The sequence below is a fragment of the Caenorhabditis briggsae genome (assembly GCF_000004555.2).
Source record: "Caenorhabditis briggsae complete genome, chrV, whole genome shotgun sequence".
In the NCBI taxonomy this organism is placed as follows: domain Eukaryota; kingdom Metazoa; phylum Nematoda; class Chromadorea; order Rhabditida; family Rhabditidae; genus Caenorhabditis; species Caenorhabditis briggsae.
This window is the reverse complement of record NC_013488.2, coordinates 14,314,823-14,338,907: the sequence shown is the minus strand read 5'-3', so window position 1 is coordinate 14,338,907 and position 24,085 is coordinate 14,314,823. Positions and strand designations below refer to the sequence as shown.

General features: G+C 40.5%; 4 protein-coding genes across 4 annotated transcripts; 2 read left to right on the top strand and 2 right to left on the bottom strand.

Moving 5' to 3' along the window:
* Positions 1-2,045: 2,045 nt before the first annotated feature.
* Positions 2,046-16,909, top strand: Cbr-ret-1 (the record flags this gene model as incomplete). The annotated part of the gene is made up of 9 exons (XM_045238095.1): positions 2,046-2,169; positions 2,517-9,437; positions 9,662-9,780; positions 9,836-10,129; positions 10,988-11,059; positions 12,507-13,323; positions 13,370-13,450; positions 15,447-15,599; positions 16,755-16,909. The coding sequence occupies 9 exons, from the start codon at positions 2,046-2,048 to the stop codon at positions 16,907-16,909; spliced, it is 8,736 nt and encodes a 2,911-aa protein (XP_045094609.1).
* A 35-nt stretch (positions 16,910-16,944) lies between these two features.
* CBG27216 lies at positions 16,945-17,457 on the top strand (the record flags this gene model as incomplete). Its single annotated transcript, XM_045238094.1, has 2 exons — positions 16,945-17,333; positions 17,391-17,457. 2 exons carry the CDS (start codon positions 16,945-16,947, stop codon positions 17,455-17,457), a joined length of 456 nt encoding a protein of 151 aa, XP_045099201.1.
* Positions 17,458-17,818: 361 nt separating this feature from the next.
* CBG11622 lies at positions 17,819-20,066 on the bottom strand (the record flags this gene model as incomplete). The annotated part of the gene is made up of 7 exons (XM_045238093.1): positions 17,819-17,911; positions 17,955-18,147; positions 18,431-18,552; positions 18,595-18,741; positions 18,783-18,864; positions 18,917-19,097; positions 19,856-20,066. 7 exons carry the CDS (start codon positions 20,064-20,066, stop codon positions 17,819-17,821), a joined length of 1,029 nt encoding a protein of 342 aa, XP_045094608.1.
* Positions 20,067-20,276: 210 nt separating this feature from the next.
* CBG11621 lies at positions 20,277-21,334 on the bottom strand (the record flags this gene model as incomplete). Its single annotated transcript, XM_002637703.1, has 5 exons — positions 20,277-20,316; positions 20,452-20,522; positions 20,820-21,030; positions 21,078-21,176; positions 21,225-21,334. 5 exons carry the CDS (start codon positions 21,332-21,334, stop codon positions 20,277-20,279), a joined length of 531 nt encoding a protein of 176 aa, XP_002637749.1.
* Between the last annotated feature and the right edge of the window lie 2,751 nt (positions 21,335-24,085).

Sequence of the window (24,085 nt, the reverse complement as noted above, 5' to 3'; positions counted from 1 at the left end):
GCCATTCAGACTAAAGGTATTGAGAGAGAAAGAGAAAGAGAGTGAAAGAGTTTTGAAGAAACACATATTCTCACACTTGCTATTCTGAATTTGCGTGTTGTGAATGTGAGCGAATGGCAGGTAATTATCCGTCCTGCTTGTTTTGCTCTTTTCTGGTTTGCTCGGGAGGGTGTGGTGAGGAGAGGTCCCCCTCTCGATTCCCCTTATTTCCATTGCTCATCGTTTACCTATTTATGTATAGAAATAGGTAGACCCGAATTTCGCAATTATTGTTTTCCTATCCTCTTCCCGTATTGGTTTTTTCCCGTTGCTTGTCCTTAATTCGGAAATTTTCAAAGTGAAGATCTACGGGTTGATCTCATAAGAATGATGCCTTTGTTCAAAAACTTCTTTTCTAGACGCTTCTGAAGTTTCTTAATATTCATAGCTTGTCAAAATTTCTAATTCATGGCATTTCGTTCCTTCTCCAGTTCTCAAGTTCACTCCCATTCATTTTCTTCTCCTCCCATTTTTTACACTTCTGAGAATCCTCACATGGCAAACCATTCCAACTTTCATTTCATCATCTATCTTCTAATGGCAAAGTCTTCAATCTTTTCTTTTCCGTTTTTTTCTGAATTTTTTTCTCATTCAAAATCATAGTTTTGTGTAACCCGAGTAGTAATTTTGAAATCTAACCTCTTCTTTGTCTTTCTTATCTTCATTTCCCCCCCCCCCCCCCCACACGTCATCAGAGCTGCTTCCAAGTCTCTGACCCACACCCAAAGTGATTTATGATCCCGACTGGGATCTGAACAGACGAAAAATCCTTCACCACGTGCCGCTAAATGTTCTAATTGTCTGCGTATCAAACGTCCTTTTCAACTATAAACATCACACAATGAGAGGGAAAAATAGGAAAAAGGAGGAGAAAAAACTGTAGATGATGATGATGACACAAAAATAATAATAATCAGATAACGAGTTCGTTTGTTTGTTTAAGATCCCGACTCTATCCATGAACAGAGAAAAAAGTCTGATAACATGAAAAATTGGCAACAATTATTATTTTTACCCAGTGGAGCTCTTTTTTCTGGAGTATTTGATGCAAACCTTACCGATCAGAATATTGTTCGCTTCTGATAGAAACAATAGGGCTTTGAATATTTAATTACTAACTTTTTTCGTAGTTCATAGAAACCTTTAATAGAAGGGCTTCATCTCGTTTTCTACAAAAGATATCAAAAAGTGTTCAACTGACAAAAGTTTTCTGATTTTATGATAAACATTTTGTTAGTTGAAAATTTTCTGATAATGTTTACATGAACAAGATTTCTTCGATCAAAATTGACCATTACCTTTCACCTGTAAAAGAGAGCCCCTGATAGAAGGGAAATTTTAACCAATTTTTCTCGGTTGATGTGAAAGATATGAAAAAGCTGTCAACTGATAAATTGTTTATCGTAATATCAAAAGTGTTTTGCCAGTTGACACATTTTTGTCATCTTTCACAGGAACCGAGATAAATTGGCTCAAATCCTCATGTCACAGGTTAGATGGTCTTTATATAACTTGTTTTATGGAATTGCTACAGTAGCAAAATCTGACAAACTTTCAATCGTTTTTCAACAATTTTCGAGAAACGCATTTTGAACTCTAGAAAAACAAAACTCCATGTACTTTGAAATACCTTCCGTTCAGAGATCCAATGAGCAAAATCTCCTTATCATTCTCTTTTCTCTCCTCCTACTCTTATTATCTCTCATGTCATTGTCTTTTGAAATGTGTGACTCTCTTGAATCTCTGAAAAAATTTGAAGAAAAATCGAGAGAGTAGAAAGAGGACAACAACAAAAAGAAAAACAAAGCAGCACACGAGAAGAGCAAGATAGAGAAACGGGAATCGCATATCACCTGCGGTGAGACGGCAGCTGTTATAAAAGAAATAGTGTGGGAGAGTGTAGAGACGCAGGCATACAATCACATGGTGAACTCCTCTCTCTTGATGGTCCCAAGCAAAACTCGGAGCATTTTTCTGTGAGCTTGAAAGAAAAAATCTGTCAAGCCATGGATTCTGAAATTGTTACTGCTCAAATTGATATGGAGGAAGTCGATGTGGATCTATTTTTCCGGAAGCCACCGGAAATCACTGATTTTGGATTTGTCAAGACATTCTGGATCGATTCCAGAGGTGAGTGATTTATTTTCAGAATCGCTAACAATTTCGCAAATATGTAACTCGACCCGCTCGGCTCTCTTAACAAAATCATATATTTCCCCTTACCGTATACCGTGAAACCTGCCATAGAAGGACCTGTCGAGTTCGGGCTCAATTATCTAGGTTCCTATGAGAGATATCGATAATGAGTGAACCGACAAGCACTTCTGATATTATGATAAACAACTTATCAGATGACAACAGTAATATCATTGACAGGGACCGAGATAAATTGGCTCATATTAAAAGTTAGGGCCCTTCTATTACAGGTTTTACGGTATTTTCATATCTATTTTTTTTCTCATCTTTCTTATTTTCAGACGATGACACCCACTCGACACTGAAACCAGATCAAACAACAGAAGAACATTCCGACCCGGAAGTTAAACTTTTACAACCTCTTGCTCTTCAATCTCTTGAAACTGGCAATGATGAATCCGGTGGGTCTTCATGTACCGATTCAGAAGACGTTCGGCTTCCCGAAGAGATTCTGAATGCACCTATGGATGATGATGTGTTTGAAGATGAAGAAGTCATTGAGAACGTGGAAACTGATTTGCTTTTCCGTCAGCCAATGAACAGAGAAATGGAATTGGTGTACACGATTTCAAAGGGAGCTGCAATTAATTTGGATGAATTGGAAGAGGAAGATGAAGACGTTGACGTTGACTTGTGGTTCCGAGAACCAACGGATACTCGATTTGAACTGGTCTACACAATTCCATTGATGGAAGACGTGAGTGTTGATTCTTCTGGAGAAAAATTGGAAGACGTCCCGCCGGCAGAAGAATTGGATAATGTGGTTAAAGAAGCGTCATTGACTGAATTCACATTCAAACCAATTGGAAATGATGAAGAAACTGAAACGGAAACATTGACTACTGAAGTTGTCACTGTCTTGGAGAGACCTCAAGATGATCAAGGAGCAGGAGAAGGTTCTAGAGATTTCATCGAGAAAGTGAAACTGACCTCCAACGACACATTTGATAGCTTTGATGATGAGGAAGAAGCATTCCAGAATGCGTTCGTCAAACCTGTGGAGACTCCGGAAACTCCTGTTCCAGAATACAATGATGATCAACAAGATGACGTTCGAGATGTTTCGGTTTCTGAGGTTTTGAAAAATGCTGCTGAGCAACTGCAGGTTATTCATGATTCTCTGTCTCCGGAAGATGTGGAAGGTGAGACTCTCAAGCAAGTTGAATCGGCTCCAGATTTTATTTCTGAAAATGTCGGAGATGCCGGTGCTGCTAGTGCTACTGATTTCCCAGAAACAAGATTCGAGATTTCGCCTGTAGATAATCTGAAGACAACTACACCATTAGAAACAACACAAAATGTTGTTCAAAACCTCGCAATGCAGGAAACTTCTGACTTTGCGCAATTGGAAGACGTTCCCGAAGGTGTTCCTGATGTTGATCGAACATTGAATGCATTGCGAAACGAAGACGTTTTCCCCAAAGAGCCAGTCCCTGCTGACGCTTCAAAAACTGAAGATACTCCAGAAACCGAAATCGTTTTCGATTCTTCAGAAATCAATAAATCTTCGGATGGTGTGGAAGAAACTCAACAGGTGGAAGTTGCTCCAATTGGCCTTGAAGATGGGGGAAATATTGAAACTCCAGAGGTCCTTGCATTGAACCAATCTGAAGTGGAAGACGCTTTAAACAGTGAAGACGTTGTTGGAGTCAAAACAGAGTTGCCTATTGCCGATGGTAACATCTCAGAAGACCAACCAGTTCTAGGGCTTGAAGAATGTGGGGACGTGGAAATTGCTCCAGTGGTTGACTTGAAGAAGGAAGAAATCGAGGAAGCTCTGAATTCTGAAGACGTCGTTACAACATCAGTTCTTCCTGTGGTCGTGGAGACAAAAGACAATGGATCTTCAGATGACGGGAAAACAAATGAGCCATTCGTGGGTCTCGAAGATCCTGGAGAAGTTGGAAGACCAGAAATTCCTCAGTTGAACCAATCGGAAGGGGAAGAAGCCTTGAATGGTGAAGACGTCATTGGTATCAAAACGGAACTTCCTTCTATTCCAACAGAAACTTTGGTTTTCGCTGCCACCCCAAAAACGGAAGCTTCACCATCTGACGTAAATCAGTCAGTTCTTGGACTCGAGGAATGTGGTGATGTTGAAGCTGCTCCAATTGGTCTCGAAGATGGTGGGGACGCTGAAACACATGTTCTTCCTGTCTTAAATCAATCGGAAGTGAAAGACGCCTTAAATAGTGAGGACGTCGTTGGGATCAAGACAGGATTTCCTGTGGTTGATGATGTCATCCCAGAAGACCAGCCAGTTCTAGGTCTCAAAGAATGTGGTGACGTGGAAATTGCTCCAGTGGTTGACATGGAAAAGGAAGAAATCCAGGAAGCTCTGAACACTGAAGACTTCGTTACAACATCAACATCAGTTATTCCTGAGGTGGTAGAGACAATCGTTGGTGGACCTTCAGATGACGGGAAAGCAGATCAGCCCGTTGTAGCTCTCGAAGAGTCAGGAGAAGTTGAAACACCAGAAATTCCTCAATTGACCAAATTGGAAGTTGAAGACGCTTTGAACAGCGAAGACGTTGTTGGAATCAAAACGGAAATTCCTACTATTCCAGCAGAAATTTTTGAAGCCCGACCATCGGACGAAAATCAATCAGTACTTGATCTCGAAAAATGTGGTGATGTTGAAGCTGCTCCAATTGGTCTTGAAGATGGTGGGGACGCTGAAACACAAGTTCTTCCTGTCTTAAATAAATCGGAAGTGAAAGACGCCTTAAATAGTGAGGACGTCGTTGGAATCAAGACAGGATCTCTTGTGGCTGATGATGTCATCTCGGAAGACCAGCCAGCTTTTGGACTCGAAGAATGTAGTGACGTGGAAATTGCTCCAGTGGTTGACTTGGAAAAGGAAGAAATCCAGGAAGCTCTGAACACTGAAGACTTCGTTACAACATCAACATCAGTTATTCCTGAGGTGGTAGAGACAATCGTTGGTGGACCTTCAGATGACGGGAAAGCAGATCAGCCCGTTGTAGCTCTCGAAGAGTCAGGAGAAGTTGAAACACCAGAAATTCCTCGATTGAAGCAATCGGAAGTTGAAGACGCGTTGAACAGTGAAGATGTTGCTGGAACCACAACAGAATTGTCTGCTACTGAAGGCATTGTCGCTGAAATCGAGAAAACTGAAAACCCTTCCTGTGTTGCGACAAAACTAGAGCAAGTTGTTGTGGGACTGGAAGATGCTGGTGACGAGATGCTCGACTTGAAGAAAGAGGAAGTGGCTGATTCACTACCAATCTTGTTATCGGAAGAAACTACTCAAGAATCTGAAGTTGCTGAAGTGATTCAAAAGGAGCTGAATGATGCTCTGAACAGTGAAGACGTTGTTGGTATCAAAACTGTGGTCGTTGATACTGCAGCTGATGATCCCGTTCCAACTTCTGAAGTAACATCGGAAACTCCTGTAGCTACTGATGGTCTTCCAGAAGAAGTAGTGTACAATGAACTTCCGCCAGAAGTGGAAGAATCTGTCACTGATTCTCAAACAGTGGAAGAAGATGTACAAGAAAAGACGAATGAAGGTACTCCGCCTTCAACGTCAGCTCAGGCTCCCTCCACAAATGAAAAATATGCAGAAGAAAGTCTTATGGAGAAGCTAGTCTCTATTGTAGAAAATGTTCTTCCTACTGACGCTGCCCTCCCTTCTGAAGACGTTCTTCACGTTAATTCTGAAAGCCAAGGAGAGGAAGAGACAGAGGAACCACTAACTCAACAGGCTGATGCAAAAAAAGATGTCGGTGATAGCCCACATCAAGAATCAGAAAATGCTACTTCTGAACCTTCAAGTATTCTGGATAAGTTAACTTCCATGATGGAAAGTGTTATTCCATATGGACACATTAATTCTGAAAGCCAAGCTCATGAAAAGGAACTTACAGAGGAGCCATCAACAGATGCAAAAGAAGACGTCGCTGAAACTCAAGAATCAGAAACTGCCCCTTCAGAATCTCTAAGCATCCTGGATAAGTTAACATCAATTATGGAAAGTGTCATTCCATCTGAGAACGTTGGTTCTGAAAGCGAAGCTCAGGGACCACCAAGCCAACTTTCCGAAGACGTCGCTGACACTCCACGGCAAGAATCAGAAACTGCCGAACCTTCAAGCATATTGGATAAGTTGACTTCTATGGTGGAAAGTGTTCTTCCAGTCGATTCCGTGATTTTATCTGAATATGTCAATCAGTATGAAGAACTTCGGAATTCAAAGAGCTTCCAGGACCTTCCAACTGAAGAAGAATCAGATCAAACAGTCAATGAAAATGCTGCCACAGAAAATCAAGAATACCCAGCTGATCTAACGCTCTCTGAAGACGTTGCTTCAAAAGAAGTCGAAACTCCTCCTGTTGACGAGAAACCCGAAAAAGAGATCGACGACGAGTCGGTTTTGGAAAAGCTGGCTTCAGTAGTAGAAGATGCATTTCCAAATGTTCTTCCGTCAGAAGATGTTCTGTCTGAAGACCACATCGAACACTTAAAAGATTCTGCAACTCCAGTCGAAGACGTGCTCCCAGTCAACTTGACGCGTCACTCTGAAAATGACGCTTCTGAAGAACCAGGAATTCCTGAAGAGGCAGTGTCTGTTGAAGAATCCGACAATGGGATGAATTCTGAAACTACCAAACAAGAATCAGTTGTGGAATCACTGATTTCAGCAGTAAAGAATGTTGTTCTTCCATCGGAAGATGTTCTTTCTGAAGATCATGTTGACGATAGAGATCAAGATTCCGAAACGCCGGCCCAACCAGCCTCAATGATGGAAAAGTTAAGCTCAATGGTGGAGAATGTGCTTCCAACGGCTTTGGTCAATAAGACCGAAGAGGAAGTATCTGAACAGCAGGAAACTCTACTTGTCGAGAACACGGATGATCCTGAAATAGTCGAAAGTGAATCTATTGTGAAAAAAGTTGTTTCGATGGTAGAGAGCACACTCCCAGCTGAAGCTCTTTTACCATCTGAAGATGTTCTTTCTGAAGATCATTTGGACGGAAGAGAGGAAGAACCTGAAGCTCTAACATCGATCGTAGAGAAAATTGCTGAAATGGTGGAGACTGTGATTCCGGCCAATTCAGAAGTGTCTTCTGATACCGATATCAAACCGACTGAAGAGGTAGATACTGAAGAGCCAAAAGAAACTATTTTTGGCAATCTGGTCTCGATGGTTGAAGACGTTCTGCCAGTTCATGAACCACTTGATGAAACTCAACAACATCTGAATACTGAAAATCAGAATCCGTCAACCGTAGAAACGTTGATCTCTACATCCGATATCATTCCACCAGTGGAAAGAGTTGGATCCTTTGAAACGGAATTCGATGCTGAAGGCTTTGTTGCTGAGTCTACCGATCCACCACAATCCGAGGAGAATACAATCATCGAGACAGCTGATATCATTATGCCAGTTGATCAGGAAAATCAACTAGAAACTTCATTTGATGCAGAAGACTTCGTTCACGAGTCGATTGAAGAACCAGTTGTTGAAGCCAAAGTCGAAACTGAGCAATCAGAAAACGCGGAAGAACAAACTACTGTGATGGGAGAGTTGGTAGCTATGGCCGTGGATATACTTCCAATTGACGGAGAAGTTCAGGAGTCTGAAGACGAGGAAAAGCAGAAGCATCCAGAAGGAGATTCAGAGAAAAGAACAGTAGAAGAGCCAGTTGTGGAGACTACTGTGGAGGAGATTGAAAAAGAGACATCTTCTTTAGTTGGAGAACTGGTGGCAATGGCAGTGGATATTCTTCCTATTGATGGAGCATTAAACGTAGCTGCTGAAGTTACAGAAGGACAAGTACCTGAATCCAGTGAATCTCAAGAGGAGAAGAGATTCCAACATTTAGAAGAATCCAAAGACGATATGTCCGATCAAAGTGCATTGCAAGTCGCTACTGTAGAAGTGGAAACGGAATCTCAGCCTGTTGCTGTGCCGGAAACCGAGGAAGAATCAGCCGCGAAACTTGAAAAAGTTTCTAATGAAATCCAGAATGAAGAAGAGCCAGTGACAGAAACTACTGTGGCTCTCCAAGAGTCCCCAGATCCTCATAAGACCACTGACCATGATTATGGAAACGACTACGTTCCATTCGGTACGGAAACACCTTCAAAAGTAGAATTCAACAATCCAGAAGAATCTAAAGATGAGGAAGAAGATTTCGTTGCCGAACTGAACTTCCATCCGATTCGGCAATGGAAAGATGAAGATGTGATTTCGCTTCAATCTCTAAAGTCTCTAGTGGCAGAAGTTGGATGTACAACAGATGTTGAATCCGTTCCAAATCAAGAAAATCAAGAATCGACTCTGAAGATTTTAAAAGTTGTCCCATCTGAACCATCACTAATGGAGCTGGATATTTCCAACGATCCCAGTGTGATCCATGTCCCGATTCCTTTGATGGAACCAGCTACCAAGTATTTGGAAGAAATGGTAGAATGGATTATTGCTGATGCGATAAAAGAAGTGGGTGAGGTGGAGGTAGTCACTGAATCCGAATTGAGTGAAATGGTACCACAAGAATCGGAAAACGAGTGTCCAGTTCCGGAACCTTTGGCAGATTTGAAACTTCCATTCGAAGATGAGGAGAAGACGCCAGAACCAGAGCAGATAAATGGAGAGGTACCGGTAAAAAGGGACATTCCAGTAGAATCAGAACCCACTCAAATGATTCCTATTCCTCAACGACCACCTCGTGCGCCAAAGGTGGAATCTGCAAAACCCATCGAACAACCGAAATCTCCTAAAAACCGATTTGGTCCGTTGAATATCAAGTTAGGCAGAAGCTATTCAGAAGAACAGCAGAAGGAATTGGTTGAATCTCTGGAGAGACCACTTACAGTAATCACTTCATCTGAACCAAAGCCTTCTGAAAAAGGTGATGTGGATGCACTTTCACCTCTTTCCCCGAACACTCTTGAGGAATACGAGCATGTTCCGATGATGGATATGCAATCGGTTCCACATTCTCCCCAGGAGAAGCAAGACGACACTGTCCATGTGGTTACCGTGACTACTGATGCAACGCCTTCAGAAGAGAAGGAAGAGGCAAAAATCAATACTGTACTAGCCGAAACCAAAATTCTGGGTCCTGGAAAATCAATGGAGTACGTGGCAAATGAAGAAGAGGATGGAAGTGAATGCTTGGATTCGATTGGGGATTTGAGTGAACGAACCATTCAGAGATTCAATACTTCCAGTAAGCGATAGTGTTTAATTATTGAATTTAAGACAACTATTGACCTAAATGAGTGATTCAAAGTTAACACATAACTTTCTAACTTTTTTTCGTTTTCTTTCCCATTCTGAACCATTTTCTTAACACTTGAATTTCTTTTTTTTTTCATCATCTTGAAAATTGTTCTGCCGTGCTTCTTCATTTTTTTCGTTCTTTCTCACATCCCTTTCTCATCTAAATTCCAGTCGACGATCCATCTATCCGTCGCGACTCTTTCTCCTCAATCTCCTCATTTGGAGACCGTCAAAAGTTTCGAACTGCCATTGAGAATATACGCCAAGATTTGCTTCCTTTCCAATCTTCTGTTCGTTTCCTTTCTCTAAACCTCTTTCTCTGGTTTTCAATTCCTAAAATTTCAGGTTTCCCAATTCCTCGATCCATCTGTCAAAGAACTTTTAGTCACCAATTTATCAATGGATTCTCCATCCGATTTGTCGCCAAACGCTCCGCCAGTCGGGTTTGAGAATACTGCTCAATATCTGGAGAAGCTCCAACAGCAGCAGCAACAAGAGGATCGTCCATCCGCTGAGGGATCTATTGATTCCAGTGGATTCGAGAAGGTCGACCATGAGAGTCTCGATGACTACGGTACTTCTGTTGAGGATCCAATGCAAAAGTCGGTGTTCGGAAGTCTTACTGCTGAAGATGATATGGTGAGTTTTTAGTTTTTTTTTATTGGCTAATGTTTGGAAAGAATATATCGGTGTGATGGAAGGAAATCCATGGAATGAAATTAGGATCTGTTCTTCTATTCCTGATTTTTAATAATATAGCCTACTGTATACAAAAGTTCTGGAGTATGCATTCCATTTTTCAATATTCGTTATTTGCTCCTTACAAATATTGAATTTTTGTTCCTTCAAAAAATTTTAAAACTTTATAAAAACTGCATCATTCCCCTTTCCGCATATTTCCATCATCTTCTAGAGAAACCATCAAATTTTATTGGCTGCATTTTTTGTTCTTTTCTCCATCCTTTTCTAAGTTTTTTCCTCCAAATGCACACATGAAAGATGGGGTGGAAAAGGAAAAAGGGAAAAACCAACAAATAGGTTTTTTTCGCAGTACGTTACTTTTATAAAAGAAGATTGCCAGAATCCGAACCTGTCCATTTTCCGTTCTCTTCCGAGAACCCGTCCATAAGTTCCCGAAGCGTGTAAAATTATAAAATTGGGCGGTTCTGCAGTCCCCGCACTTTGCTTTTCTTTTCTTCTCTTTTTGGAATTTGGTAACTGGATCGGGGGTAAAGATTCTCAAATTTCCTTCTTTTCTTCTATATTTGACTATTCCCACTGAGTTAATAGAGAAGAATCCAGAATCAGAGTCAGAGAACCATGACCATGATTTTCGGCGCTTCTTCAGTGATACTATCAGAAAACAGTGGAAATGCAGAAGAACAGGTGTCTATAATAATTTCGTTCCATGTATTTTGTTGTTGGTGATGATGACAAAGACTTGATATTGTAAACGAAAATGCATGAATTGTGAGGTGATGTGCTTATTCTATTCAGAAGGCCGGGTCACAACAGGACGACGGATTCGTGATCATCGAGCGTAACGAGGCGAGCAAAGGAGCGAAGAAGGTTTTATATATGATGTTTACTTTGAATCACTGCTCTTTTTTGTTCTGTAGTAGTCGTCAACAATGTTTGTCTATGTACACCCCTCAAACTTCCCCTTTGTTTTTTTTTTCATATCACATGACTCAAATAGGAACAATCAACGGAAAACAGATTTTGAAAGAGGCAGAAAATAAGTGGTCTCTAAATAGATACGGTCATTTTATTTTGTTGGTTTCTTTCTATGATTCTTGATAGTGAACTGTGACCGATAGAAGTGTTTGATTAGACACACTGAAACCTGTTAAATTGAGTCATTCTTAGCAATGTTTTGAGAAATTGTCTGAGCGATAAGTTTTCTTCATTTTTCTGCTAAAAGGAACTTGTACACACAATATTTCAGTTTCACAATATTTAAAAGGGGGAGAGTGTTGTTCCATACGTATAGAAGACCAATATTTAATTTGTACAAACCCACTGAATTGTCGCATTCAATAATGACTCAATTTCTGCCCGCGCGCCAAAATTGTTTTGGTCTTCTGTGTTCTCTCTTTCACTCTCCAAAATCCGCCCTTTCTCTCGCTTTTTCCGGTCACTATTCATTTTCGACTTCTTCACAACAATTTCGAAAAGTTTCACGACTACTACAAGGATTTTGAATTTCAAAGAATCGATTTGAATATTCCGAAAATTTATGTGCCTTTTTGCAAAACGGAGCGCGCGCAGGGAACCAATTCCTGCGCGCCTCTCCTCTCCTATATGACTCGCATCTTCTCACTTTTCCATCCCTTTCTTTTCGCCATTTTTTTTTGTTATTTTGTCGTTTTCGGATAGGGAAAAGACGACGGAAAGAGAGAAAAGCGAACACTAAATGCTCTTCCTTTTGTGTTCGCTTTTGGAAACAAAGATTCTCTCCGTTTGTTTTATGTTGCCATTTTGAGCAGGCGGCTTAAATACGCTTGTTTCCGTTTTCCACGGCAATTTCGAAACTTTTCAAACCGAAGAGAAGTGAACACCTGTGAGGAAACCTTTAGAAGTTTCCGGAGAAAAAATTACACTTTTTTGCCTTGTCTTCAAACATCTCTTTTACGCCAACGCCAGCAGCTGGCCAACCCACAAAAATGAGAAACAGCGTAGTACCCCATCGATTCAAAGTTTCAGAAAGCTGAATTTTCGATAGTCTTCTGAACCTAATTCTGAAAAATGAAATCCGATTCGTACTGCGAGAGTTTTTGTTGATCACTTATTTTCGAAGTTTTATCAAATTTTCTTAAAGTTTCTAGAACAACACTTAAACTAAAAATATCAATATTTTTTCCGTTGGTTTTCTTTTCCCCTTGTCTATATTCTTCCCAAAAGTCTTGTGTTTATATGTTTAGTACAACCCGGCAACAACACTTTTCCGTTTTGTCTTCAAAAGTCACCCACAACCCGCACTTTCATTTTTAACCTATTATTTTTCAATTTCCAGATGTCTTCCCACCACGACGACGTCATCGAAAAGAACTATTTCGGGGACGATGCGGCTACCGCAAAGCTTCTGGAATCTCCGATCGCCGAAGAAGCTCGCAAGCTCGTTCAGGATGCCGTCGAATCGGCTTCTGAATACAAGAAACACGCTGTCGAAGAGGGTGACGAGATCGGACGCGAATTGCTTGACAACGTTCAGCAAAAAATTGAGCAAGTCAAGGAACCAGTAGAGGATGCTCTCCACAAAGCATACGACGGAATGGGAGACTTTGTTCACGAGACCGTTCCACAAGCTGTCGACGACTTCATTCACGAAGTCGAGAAGAAATTGCCAGAAAGTCCACTTCCAGAGAAAGTCGAAACTCCAGAACCATTAGTTGATATCCACGACACAGTGGATCAGGTTCATGATGAGATCGACAACTACTTGAGACGTGAACCAACTCCACCAATTGTGGAAGAAGATGAAAATGCACCAGTTGATGATAAGCCACACTTTGGAAATCAGACTCCAGAAGAGGATGAGACTACATTCGATCGCAAGGGACCACTGACAATTCCAGAGGAAGTGGAGAGAGCCGCTGCTGTTCATCAACACGTCGAGGATTTGGATGATTTTGATCCACTCGTCACCGCTAACACTGGAGCTGCTTTTGGAGCTGCCGTTGGAGCTGCTGCTTCAGAGGCTCTTACTGAGGAAGAGATGTTCGGACATCAGAAGTTCGAAACTGTTCCACGTCCACCAACTCCACCAAAGGACATCAGTGACGAGGATGTGAAGCCATCCACTGTCAATTTGGGACCAGCTCATCATCACTGTATGTTTAATTTCCTGCTAGCAAATAGTTTACTTTCTTTTTTCAGCTCATCCATCTTCACCACATCACTCGATTCTTAAGCATCATGGAGAGGCCTGGATTGACTTCAAGACGGTTCCACCATGTGGTAAGTTATAGCAACTTTAATGAAAAAGTGTGTGCAAGGCATTCGAAATGAGACCCAACCCAATTGTCTATCTGCTCTTGCTCTTTGTCTCGCAACAAAATTGTGAGGAATTGCGGTCGACGACGGCTAAGGCTAGCTTCCAACAGCAGCTCAAAAGCAGTAGTAACATACACAACAAGAATAATAGGGGCGGCGGCGGGGTGGTTGGAAGAAGCTGTTGGCCATCTATGGTGGAAGACTGATGTTGGAAAGAGGGTGGGAAGCGGGTAGAGCTGGGTGAAGGAAGGGGCGCTCAATTTGGCACGACTCTAAGTCGATACGATGCGCGAGGATAGACGGGTGAAGGGCGGAGGGTGCAGATGGCCGGCGTGGTCACATGGTCCGGAGAGCCCAGAAAAAGAAGCACGACGCACAACAACAACGACCAGTAATGCTAACGGAGGTCTCCCATATTTGTGTCTGCACTATTTTGAGAGCTTGTGTTTCTTTTTTTGCTTCTGTTCTCGTGTTTTTCTGGGTGGAAGTGTGATTTTCTATTAGTCGTTCTTCGTTCTTCTAAATCCCAATTCGTCATTGTTTCAGAAAATTTAAAATATACCACATGACCATCTTTTACAATATGCGCATTTGGAATCCAGATTTTCCTATCCCTAACTCTGGATTATCTAGATTTAAAGAAGCCCTGAATATTTATATTTGCGATTTTTCGTTTTCGTTTTCGTGGTGTGACCACCTAGACAACTTTTGAGTTGCGCCTTTACTCGTTTGGTGAGCATTCAAAAGAATTCTTTTGAAGTTGTTCAAGTGTGTGTCACTCGTTTTTTGGCCACTTTCCAATTGAATTGCGACACTTTTTTCTTGCGAAACAAAAGAATGTATCGCCCGTGTGTTGCACCAATGGTGAAATAGTACAGCTTTGGCGGAGAGGCGCCAACTGCACAGCCAATTCGAATTTGAATTTTGGCGCGCACTCACTCGCTGCCTGCGCACCATTTCATCAGTTGCATTGAAATGTGCCCTTTCTTACCATTTTCGAAAACATTTTCTTCAGTCTGCGCATTCTGAAGCTTTTATCCCATGAATATCCATCTCTCTAATCCGAAAATTACCAGCGTGTACGCTCGCACACTGCTCCATTCGAATAATATCCGTTTGGTTAATTAGAATTCACCTCATCCGCGCTGAGCACAACATTTTGAGCTGATTATACGCAATTCATATTGTAGGGTTTGTGCTGTATATGTTGATTTGAATAGTGAATTAGATGCATTTCGCAATTCTTGTTTACAAAATTATTCCTTCCCTGGCCAGTAATCAAACACACCGTCCCGTGTTCACTCTTTCTGTTTTTTAATCAATCAATCTTCTCTTATTTTTAATAATAGTGAAGTTCTATCACAAACCAATCAGTTTAATGCGTATTTCCACACTGTTTCCGCTCGGAATGGCTCAATTTTCGATTGCGTCCGCTTACGCTCACTCTTTCTCTCCTCTGATGCCTAATTATTCATGGACCCAAAGTCTTTGCGCCGCTGGTCGCACTGCCGACAACGACAATAATTGACTAGAAGGCACGTGCCTTTCGCAACACTTCCATACTTTCTCCCATTTTCATATTTTGCCACTGGGTGTTGTTATTATAATATAGATACTGGTAGGAAGGTCATCCATCCGAAAAGGAAAGTTGCCGTAGCGCCTGTATTTGTTGCTTGCTTCTTATGTTTTCATGAAAGGATTTCGAAATTTTCTAAGGCAATTTTTCCGTTACTAAATATCGCCAAAAATTTTGCAACATTTTTAGTAGCACTCAAAATGAAAGATTCCCTAGGGATAGAATGTTCTTCCTAGCTACTTTACTTTATCTCCCTTGTTTTCCTTTCTTTCTCTCCGTCGTTCTCTTATCGTTTATCTCTTTCTAACTCATCATTCACGTGCGTCAGATCAGAAACACCCACTGGAACCGAAGAGCAAGCAGCAGCGATGAGTAAATTGGGAGCGATCGGACGCGGACTGTACGCGCTCATTGCGTTCGTTGTCAATATTGTTTTGAAAGTCGGACTTCACGCCGCACTTGTAGCTGGTGTCGGTATCAGCGCTCACGAAGCCTACAAGTTGACGAAAAGCTCGGGAGTTCTTCAGAGAAAAGAGGGTGAGAAAAATTGGTTTAAATGAAGTGAAAAAACAAAATTGGACGATCACAGAGAATGTTAATTGTGTGAAATGAAACCATTCGAGAAGATAGACTAGGTCATTGCCGATTTAATAGAGCTGGTTTTTATGAAAGGGGAATACTGGTGACCTCGGAAGTTGTTAGTGGTTCTTCTCGGGACCCGGTCGTAACAAGATAGAGATATCGGAATACAATGCATACGAATCTATACATCCGAAAAATCGCTTGAGACGTAGAGAGCAGCATATTGAGAGAGCGCGGTCACTGTTTTCTATGTGGCAGTTGGAGGTCTCAAAACTGCAAAAGTAACGAAAGAGTGTAAAGATTCCGGAGGGACAGACAATACGCTCGCGGAGATAGTTTTTGTTGCGCGGAGAGCGTCGGACGCTGATCGGTTGCCGATTACGGTGACCGCAGAGAGACAGGGTGGAGACAAATACGCGGCCGTTCGTCTCCCCGTCACTTTTCTCGTTGCGATCTATTCCGCTTTTGCTGTTGCCTCTTCAGTCACTCGGTCGATCGTCTTCGTTGTTACTCTCGTCTTGAGTGCTAGTTCATATTCCAAAATGGCTCAAACTCGTTTCGTTAACAAAAAGTACTCAAAGCAGCCGACATGGGTTCCAGCTACCGATTTCTTCGGAAAAAGTGAGTGATGTCTGGGGCGGGTGGAGCTAGAGAAAACAGGTGTCGGTGGGAGGTGAAGCCTCTTTTTACTCATCTCTTCTTGCTTTTCTTTTGCTCTAATTTTTTGTTTGTTCGTTTCGGAGTTGAAGGGGTACACTTCTCTTGAAACACGTGTGAGATTATCGATCCTCCACAGTTCCTTGTAACTTTTTCTCTGTTCCTATAGAAAAATTGCTGACCATGAGTTGTCCGTGTCAGAAAGGCGAGTTTTTCTCCTATCTCGTTTCTTATCACACCCAAAGAAAACATCGTGTCGGGTAAAGTGTCTATCATATTGCTAACGGGACACGCAGTCATCGTTGGTCATGTAAATGTCAATTCGCAAAAGAAGAAGATACAAAGTACAGAAAATATGGAGAAATTGACCATATTCCAAATTTAGTTCCAAAAATGCAGCAGAGAAAACAAAGAAAAGTTGATAGGATTACCAATAATTTCTGTAATTTTCAGTCCTGGACGTGATCTACTGGCGCGATGCCAAGAAGTCCGCCATCGTTCTCTCGTTGGCCCTTCTCGCTCTCTTCATCCTTGCCAAGTACCCACTTCTCACCGTCATCACCTACTCCCTTCTCCTTGCTCTCGGAGCTGCCGCTGGATTCCGGTAAGTGATTTAAAGATCATTAAAAGGCTACAACCATTAATGAGTTTGATTTCCAGTGCCTACAAGAAGATAGAATCCCAAATCAAGAAGACGGATGCTGAGAACCCATTCTCAGAGATTCTCGCCAACGATCTCTCCCTTCCACAAGAGAAGGTCCACGCTCAAGCCGATGTTTTCACCGAGCACGCCACATGCATTGCCAACAAGCTGAAGAAGTTGATCCTTGTCGAGAGCCCATTGGAATCTATCAAATTCGGACTTATCCTCTGGTCTTTGACATACGTCGCCTCGTGGTTCTCTGGATGCACTCTTGCTGTTCTCGCCCTTCTCGGAACCTTCTCCATCCCAAAGGTGTACGAGGCCAACCAGGAAGCCATCGACCCCCATCTCGCCACCGTCTCCGGACACCTCAAGAACGTCCAGAACTTGTGAGTTTGTTTTTGTTAATTCTTGTGTGTTCAATATTCATTTCAATGACTTTGCAGGATCGATGAGAAGCTTCCATTCCTCCGCAGTGCTCCAGTCGCCGCCGAGGAGAAGAAGGATCAGTAAATCGTATCGATTCTCGCCATCTGAACACTTTGCCATTTTTCTTCCTCATCCCAAAAATTCCGCATTTTGTTATTTCTCACCCACCCCAAAAAATCCACCCATCCTTGCTTCCCTAAATTTTCTTGACATTTTCAGGCTTTTGTTTCCATAATGCGTGTCTTCTTGTAGAATGTAATGTCAATCAAGTAGATTCGAGCACCCCAGCTATTGCTTACCCCCATAATCTACACTTTGCCCTCGCACCCCCACATAATTATTTGTACTGTATATCTTGTCACAATTGGTACATTTTCTCTTTTCCCCCAGCCCCAAGATTGTCTTTTTTGTCTATCGTAAATATCTTCTCTATATAAAGCTTGTCTTATAACTCGACTATACGAGAAACAGTTATCACAAGGACGCCGATCAGTGTGAAGATGTATGCAGCTCCAAGGAGAAGAAGATTCCTGCGTCCCTACAATATAAGATTGATGGGGTTCAAGAAATGTATAACTAACCGAGATTTCTTTAAAATAAAAAACACTCCAAGCAGAAGTGACCAATCCGGGAGCCATCATACAAATCGGATACGAGATAGTGGGTGATAATTGCTCATTTGCCACGAAGAAAAATACCATGGCAGAAGCGAAGAAGACGCCACTGAGCATCGATGGAAGCACGATTTTCGATGGAACTTTTGGTTTACCTTTCCTGGAAAATTCATAAATTTATAGATCATTTTTTCGGAACGTTATGTAAATGCGCTCGAGCGCTAATTTTTCAAAGAGGCGTTGGTCTCGACGCGAAAGCTTCAAATTGAACTGGCGAGTCTTACGGTGTTATGCAATTCAGCAATTCCATCCGAAGCTCTTGCGTCGAGACCAACGGCTGTTCACTACGGTATTCGAATTTTAGCGTCAGAGCGCACTTACAAGAAGCTCCGTAAAAACACCGTGTGTCTCAAAACCGTCAATGTCTCAAAAAATTCACTCACCTGAGTAAACAATACAAAACGAAAATCACAACGGATACCAGAATAACTCCAGTGAAAAATGAAAAATGAAACGAAACGGATGTTGTGATTTCAGTCGACAGTGGATAGATGTCGTGACGAGTCTTAAGAATCCGTTTTAAATTTTAAAATATGATCAAGATTACCATTAATAAAGTAACTGGAGTTGTCATGACACCCAATGATAATCCAACTAGAATTGTTCCAATCCAAGCAGCCATCCTTTTTAAAGAATTGCTCATTTCGATATCTTCCTTGGAATGTTTAGATTTATTGACTTCTGATAGTTGGGTCTAAAACTCAAACTCTTGTCTTGAATACAAATAATCCCTACCATTGACAAGACCTGAACATGAGGATCTATTGGTTTCACAGCTCGAAACACGTTGATTTTGATGAAGGGATAAATAGCGGACCTGAAATGAGAAAAGTGACTTTCATAGCTTCCCAACTAGAAGGGATCTTTACCCAAAAATCAAGAGCACGATTCCAGAATAATTGAGAATGCTGCTCATAGGAAAAGAGGGAGGAACTCCAAATAGTCCGAATCTAGAGATCGCCCATCCGGTAAGACAGGATATTGATGAAGCGAACAGCATGAACATCGCCATTCCGACATGAGTCATGATTGAGACAGCGAAGCAGTTAGCTGGAGAAAACGTTACAAATTTTCAGATTATTTGGTGGAAAAGAAGTACCGTACTTCCTCTGATAGAAGCCCACCCGAACTGTTAACTTTGCGCTCAATTAACTCGGCTCTTTAAAAAGATATTAAAACTTTGTCAATTGATAAAATGTTTATCATAGTTTGAAAAATATTTTGTCAGTTTATCACTTTTTGGTATCTTTCGAAGGAACCGAGATAAATTGGCTCAAAGTTGACAGTTTGGGTAAACTTTCATTTTAGTGATTACGGTATTTAAAAAATAATGATTTTTAGTGGAAAAGACCACAACCCAATATCTGAAAAATAACTGGGATTGTTCTGGAACATTCCAAAATTAGCAGACGACAATTCAAACTGAATTTATAGTTGCCGAGGTTTTCACAGAACAACTCAGAAACAAAAAAATTGCAGAACATTAAATCATTTTCCAAGGAACATTTGCTTCAAAAAAATGTTATCAACTTCCACTTCTTTTTTATTTAACCATCCGGAAGGTATTCAGCTTATGTAACAGATACACTTAGAGATACCAAAAAGTTATCAACTGACAAAATTTTAATCATGACATCAGGAATATCTGGTCACTTGACCACTTTTTGACAACTTTCATATGTATCGAAATCGAGATAAATTGGCTCGAAGTTGAAAGTTAAGGGACATTCGGTAATCAAATGCTTCAAATTGATTCATTATCTTCAGTCCTAACCTCACAATGAGATATTAAAATCTGTCAAACTCACTCGCTGACCAAACTGCTCCACCAATCATTGCGAAACTATAGATTCCCGGAAATTCCATGTACGCATAAACGCCGAAACTTGTGGTATAACTACCCAAACACATGAACAACTGTGTTGCAAATCCATCGGTTGGTGGACATGATTTGATTGGAACGAATAGAGTTCCTAGGAGCAGACATGCGCCTAGACACGCTAGTAAACCAATCAACATTACTGTTTTCCAAAGGAAAATAGGTGGAATTATGATGGATTAACAGGTGGACGCAGCAGCAACAAGACTGTACAGATTTATTATGGGTCTCCGATACAAAAAGTTGTGTTTATAGTATTTGAAAAAATATGGCAACAATTGGAAGAATAGATGGCAAGAAAGATGAATATTCTAAAGAAAAGAAAAGAGAAAAAGAAGCTGGGATGCTGATCAGTATGGGTGACGTTCAAGGCAGTTTTTGAGAGTGTGTCTGAAAAGAAGAAGTTGAAATGATGCTGATGTGTTTTGTATGTTGTAGTGATGTAGGTTGTATAGCTGTTCGAGGAAGAAGATCAGAAAGATCAATTTTTGATTTTGGGAAAATGTTAGTTTCTCGAAAACTTACTGAATTGGGTATGGGTTGGAAGCAGCCTGCCATGAGAGATCTTCATCGAATTGCCAATAGCCTTGTCTCACCTGGAAATTGTATTTCAAACAAATTTAATTCCCATTTTTTCCTCCCATTTTTTTCAATCATGCCGTATTTCCTCTAATAGAAGAGCCTACCTAAACCATCAACTTTGAGCTCAATTATCTCAATTTCTATAAGAGATAATAGAAATCTGTCAACTGATAAAATGTTTGTGGTAATATCACCAACAATAAGCAAATTTTTTATACCTTTCACATGAATGGAGATAATTGAGCGCAAAGTTAGGGGAATAACGGTAACTTAAATTAACTGGCCTCCATTTGTATCAAGACCCAACTCACATGTGGAACTTCTTCTCTGTGCACATTCTCGAAAAGTCGAATCTCGTCTTCATGAGATTCTGGATCCATAACTGTAGTCGTCGTAGTCGTTGTTGTCTTCTTGATTGGAATCTCTCCATGATTGTCGAGAAGATGAGCAGCGTATCCACAGTGGAAAAGAAGGATTCCGACGATGATGAGGATCAGAGCAAGAGGGATCAGAGCAGATGCACTGAAATTTTGAAAATGGATGAGGGGAAAAAGCTTCAGAATATTTACACTCCGGCGCATTCAACAGCAATACAGGTCAAAAGCATGGCAAGTAGGATGATGACACCGAAGAAGAATAGGAGGGCACCGATGATCAGAACGCATTTTCTGGAAAGGGGATCTCGGTAAATTTCAATTTTAATTCAAAATTAATACCTGGCTGGCCAAATTCCCATATAAGCTGGAAGACATGGGAAGCAGAACACTGGTGGAGCCCGTCGACTGTACCAGGGAACATATTCCCCATCTGTCACAATCTTGACCATCTGAAGTTTGTCGAAAAGTATTTTCAAGTAGTAGTTGAGACGAAACGACACACACTAACGTTATAGTCTGCACATGTTTTTCTTATTTTCAAACGAGAGCTGATCAGAGGAGGATTTTTTGTGAAAGAACGGGAGAGAAGTTTAAAAAATGTTTTTGATGAGAGGGAGAGAGTGGAAAAGAAGAAAAGGAACTACAAAAAATCTCGGGAAGTTAGCAGAATAAGTTTCAGATGAAAAAAATCAAGTTATTCAGGATAGGAGTAGAGAGCATCTTTGCTTATGAAGAAGGTTCCGATTAGTCCGGATTTAGGTTTCGTGCCTTTTGCGTTCCAGATTCTAGATTCCGTCAAATGTATATTTGTCCGAATTCGATGATAAAGTGTTCGAGAAATTTGTTTATCTCGGATTCCGTTTCTCAAAAAAGTCGTTTTGAACATTTCTGCTGTTTAGGAACACACCCGAAAGAAATTAAACATCTTTTGAGGACGAATAGTTCTGAGGACGAGTAGTAAGTAGGGTAACATTGATCCAATCAGAGTGATTGGTTGAATTACTGAACATCTGAACAAGGAAAAAATATTTGAGCTAGGATCCTAGCTGGTATATCGGAGTATTTACAAAAATGGGGGTTATCTCGATTACTGTAAAATTAGGTCTCGATTACTGTAAAGTTATCTTGATTACTGTCAATTATCTCTACTACTGTAAAATATATCAAAAATTGGTCAAGTAACAAAATATTTTTTATATTATGATAATGATTTCATCAGTTGACAACTTTTTCATATCTCTTACAGGAGTCGAGATAACTGAGCTCAAAATTGACGGTTCGGGTGGGCTACTATTTGAGTTTATACGGTATTTTAACTAGGGTCCCAGATGATATATTGGAGTCGTTTAAATCGGTATCAAAATGGGCTAGAAAAAATAACTGAAAAAAAAGAAAATGAACCAACTGGGATACTGTATCAAGTTCCGATTAAAGCGAGCTTAACAAGAACATAAATAAAATAATCAATACTGAAAACGATACTGAAATCAAAGTTAAAACTGATTGTTGTGGTGTTTTCTATCTCTCTTTCTCTCTTTCCTCCGACTCTCCCCAGGATCCCATCAGCTCCACCTCTTCCCTCTTTTTCGATCTTTACAGCAGCATGGGCTCTTCTTCTTCTATCACACACATTCTCGCCTCTTCTGTATCTTTTCTCTATTTTGTGTCTGAGTCTCTCAAGAATCAAAACTATTTCGATGCCATCGCAAAGATTTTGGATCAGTTGGAAGAGAAGAGATCAGTGGGGGCGGAAAGCCAGGGGAAGAAGAAGGGGGAATTTAGGAGGAAAGAAGTGGAAAAGTTAGAAAAAGGGAACAAGACGAAGAAAAGTTCTTATTTGGGAATGAACGAATGGTAAATGCGCGAGAAATGAGTTGTTGGGAAATCGAAGAAGGCGGTATGTTTGCATGAGTCATAGAAATGAGAAAACGAGATGAAATTTTATAAGTGGAAATAAAACAGATCATATGGGAAAACGAGGGAGAGAGAACAATATTATTATTGGATAACTCAATTATAAATAGAGACGGGACATGTCTTCAAAAAATTGAATATTTTGGAGAGAATCGGAATTATAGGAAGCAGTTGGTGTGCACTCAATTTGGAGATGTTTTTGTAACGGGCTGTAATTTGATAAAATGTAACGGTCATTTCGGGGGAAAAGTATTTATTAAGAGATCTTCATTAAGAGAAAAAATATTGAAAATATTAGACCAAACCATTTGTGGAAAGTAAAATTCTCAGAACAATAAAGATCGGAAAATTTGTAACAAGTGTCGTAAAACCTGTAATAAAAGGGCCTCCACACTTTCATGTTTGATCTATTTTTCTTGGCTTTTATGCAAGATATCAAAAATGTTTAAACTAGTAAAATGTCTGTGCCATTATGATAAGCAATTCATCAGTTGACAAATGATCTTTCACGGGAATCGAGATAATTGAGCTTAAAATTGACATTGTGGGGCCCTTCTATTACTGGATTTACAGTAAACTCACAGACCAAAAGCATTTAATTTCCGAATTTATTTAGAAACCAATTTCATTTTGTCCAATTGGTATTTTAAGATTCTTAAAAGCAGTTTTAGGAAATTGTACATTTTTCATTGATTTCGCCCGTTACTGTGAATTGAAACGGTATACAAATATTGTAAACTAATAGAATGAGCCCCTAACTTTCACCTTTAATCTCACTTATCTCAATTCCTGTAGGACATATCAAAAACTTTTCAGCTAATAAAATATTGGTATCGTGGTTAACAATTTATCAGTTGCCAAATGTTTGATATCTTTCACAGAAATCGAGGTAATTGAGCTCAAAGTTGACGGTTTGGATGGGCTCGTTTTAAAAGAAATACGGTATGTACTATATCGAACGATTTTTAAACTTAAAGTATCTGATTTTCAAAATTGCTTATGAAAACAATCTACCTACAGTAATCTGAAAAACTGTATCGTTTGATGCTGTTTCAGATTCAAAAACAGCCAATTTTCATCAGATTTCGCGTTGTTGTTGTTCCTGATGTTGAAGTTCGTGTTGTATTCGAAATAAGTAGTAAAAGTACGAGCGAGTGTTTCTGTTACATTTCCCAAGTCCAACTTATCACTTACTCCGATTGTAACAACTCTCCCTCTCCCATCCAACCACCTTTTCAACTTTGAAAATTTTGTTACACTTTGGATTCTCCCAGGCTGCATAATAA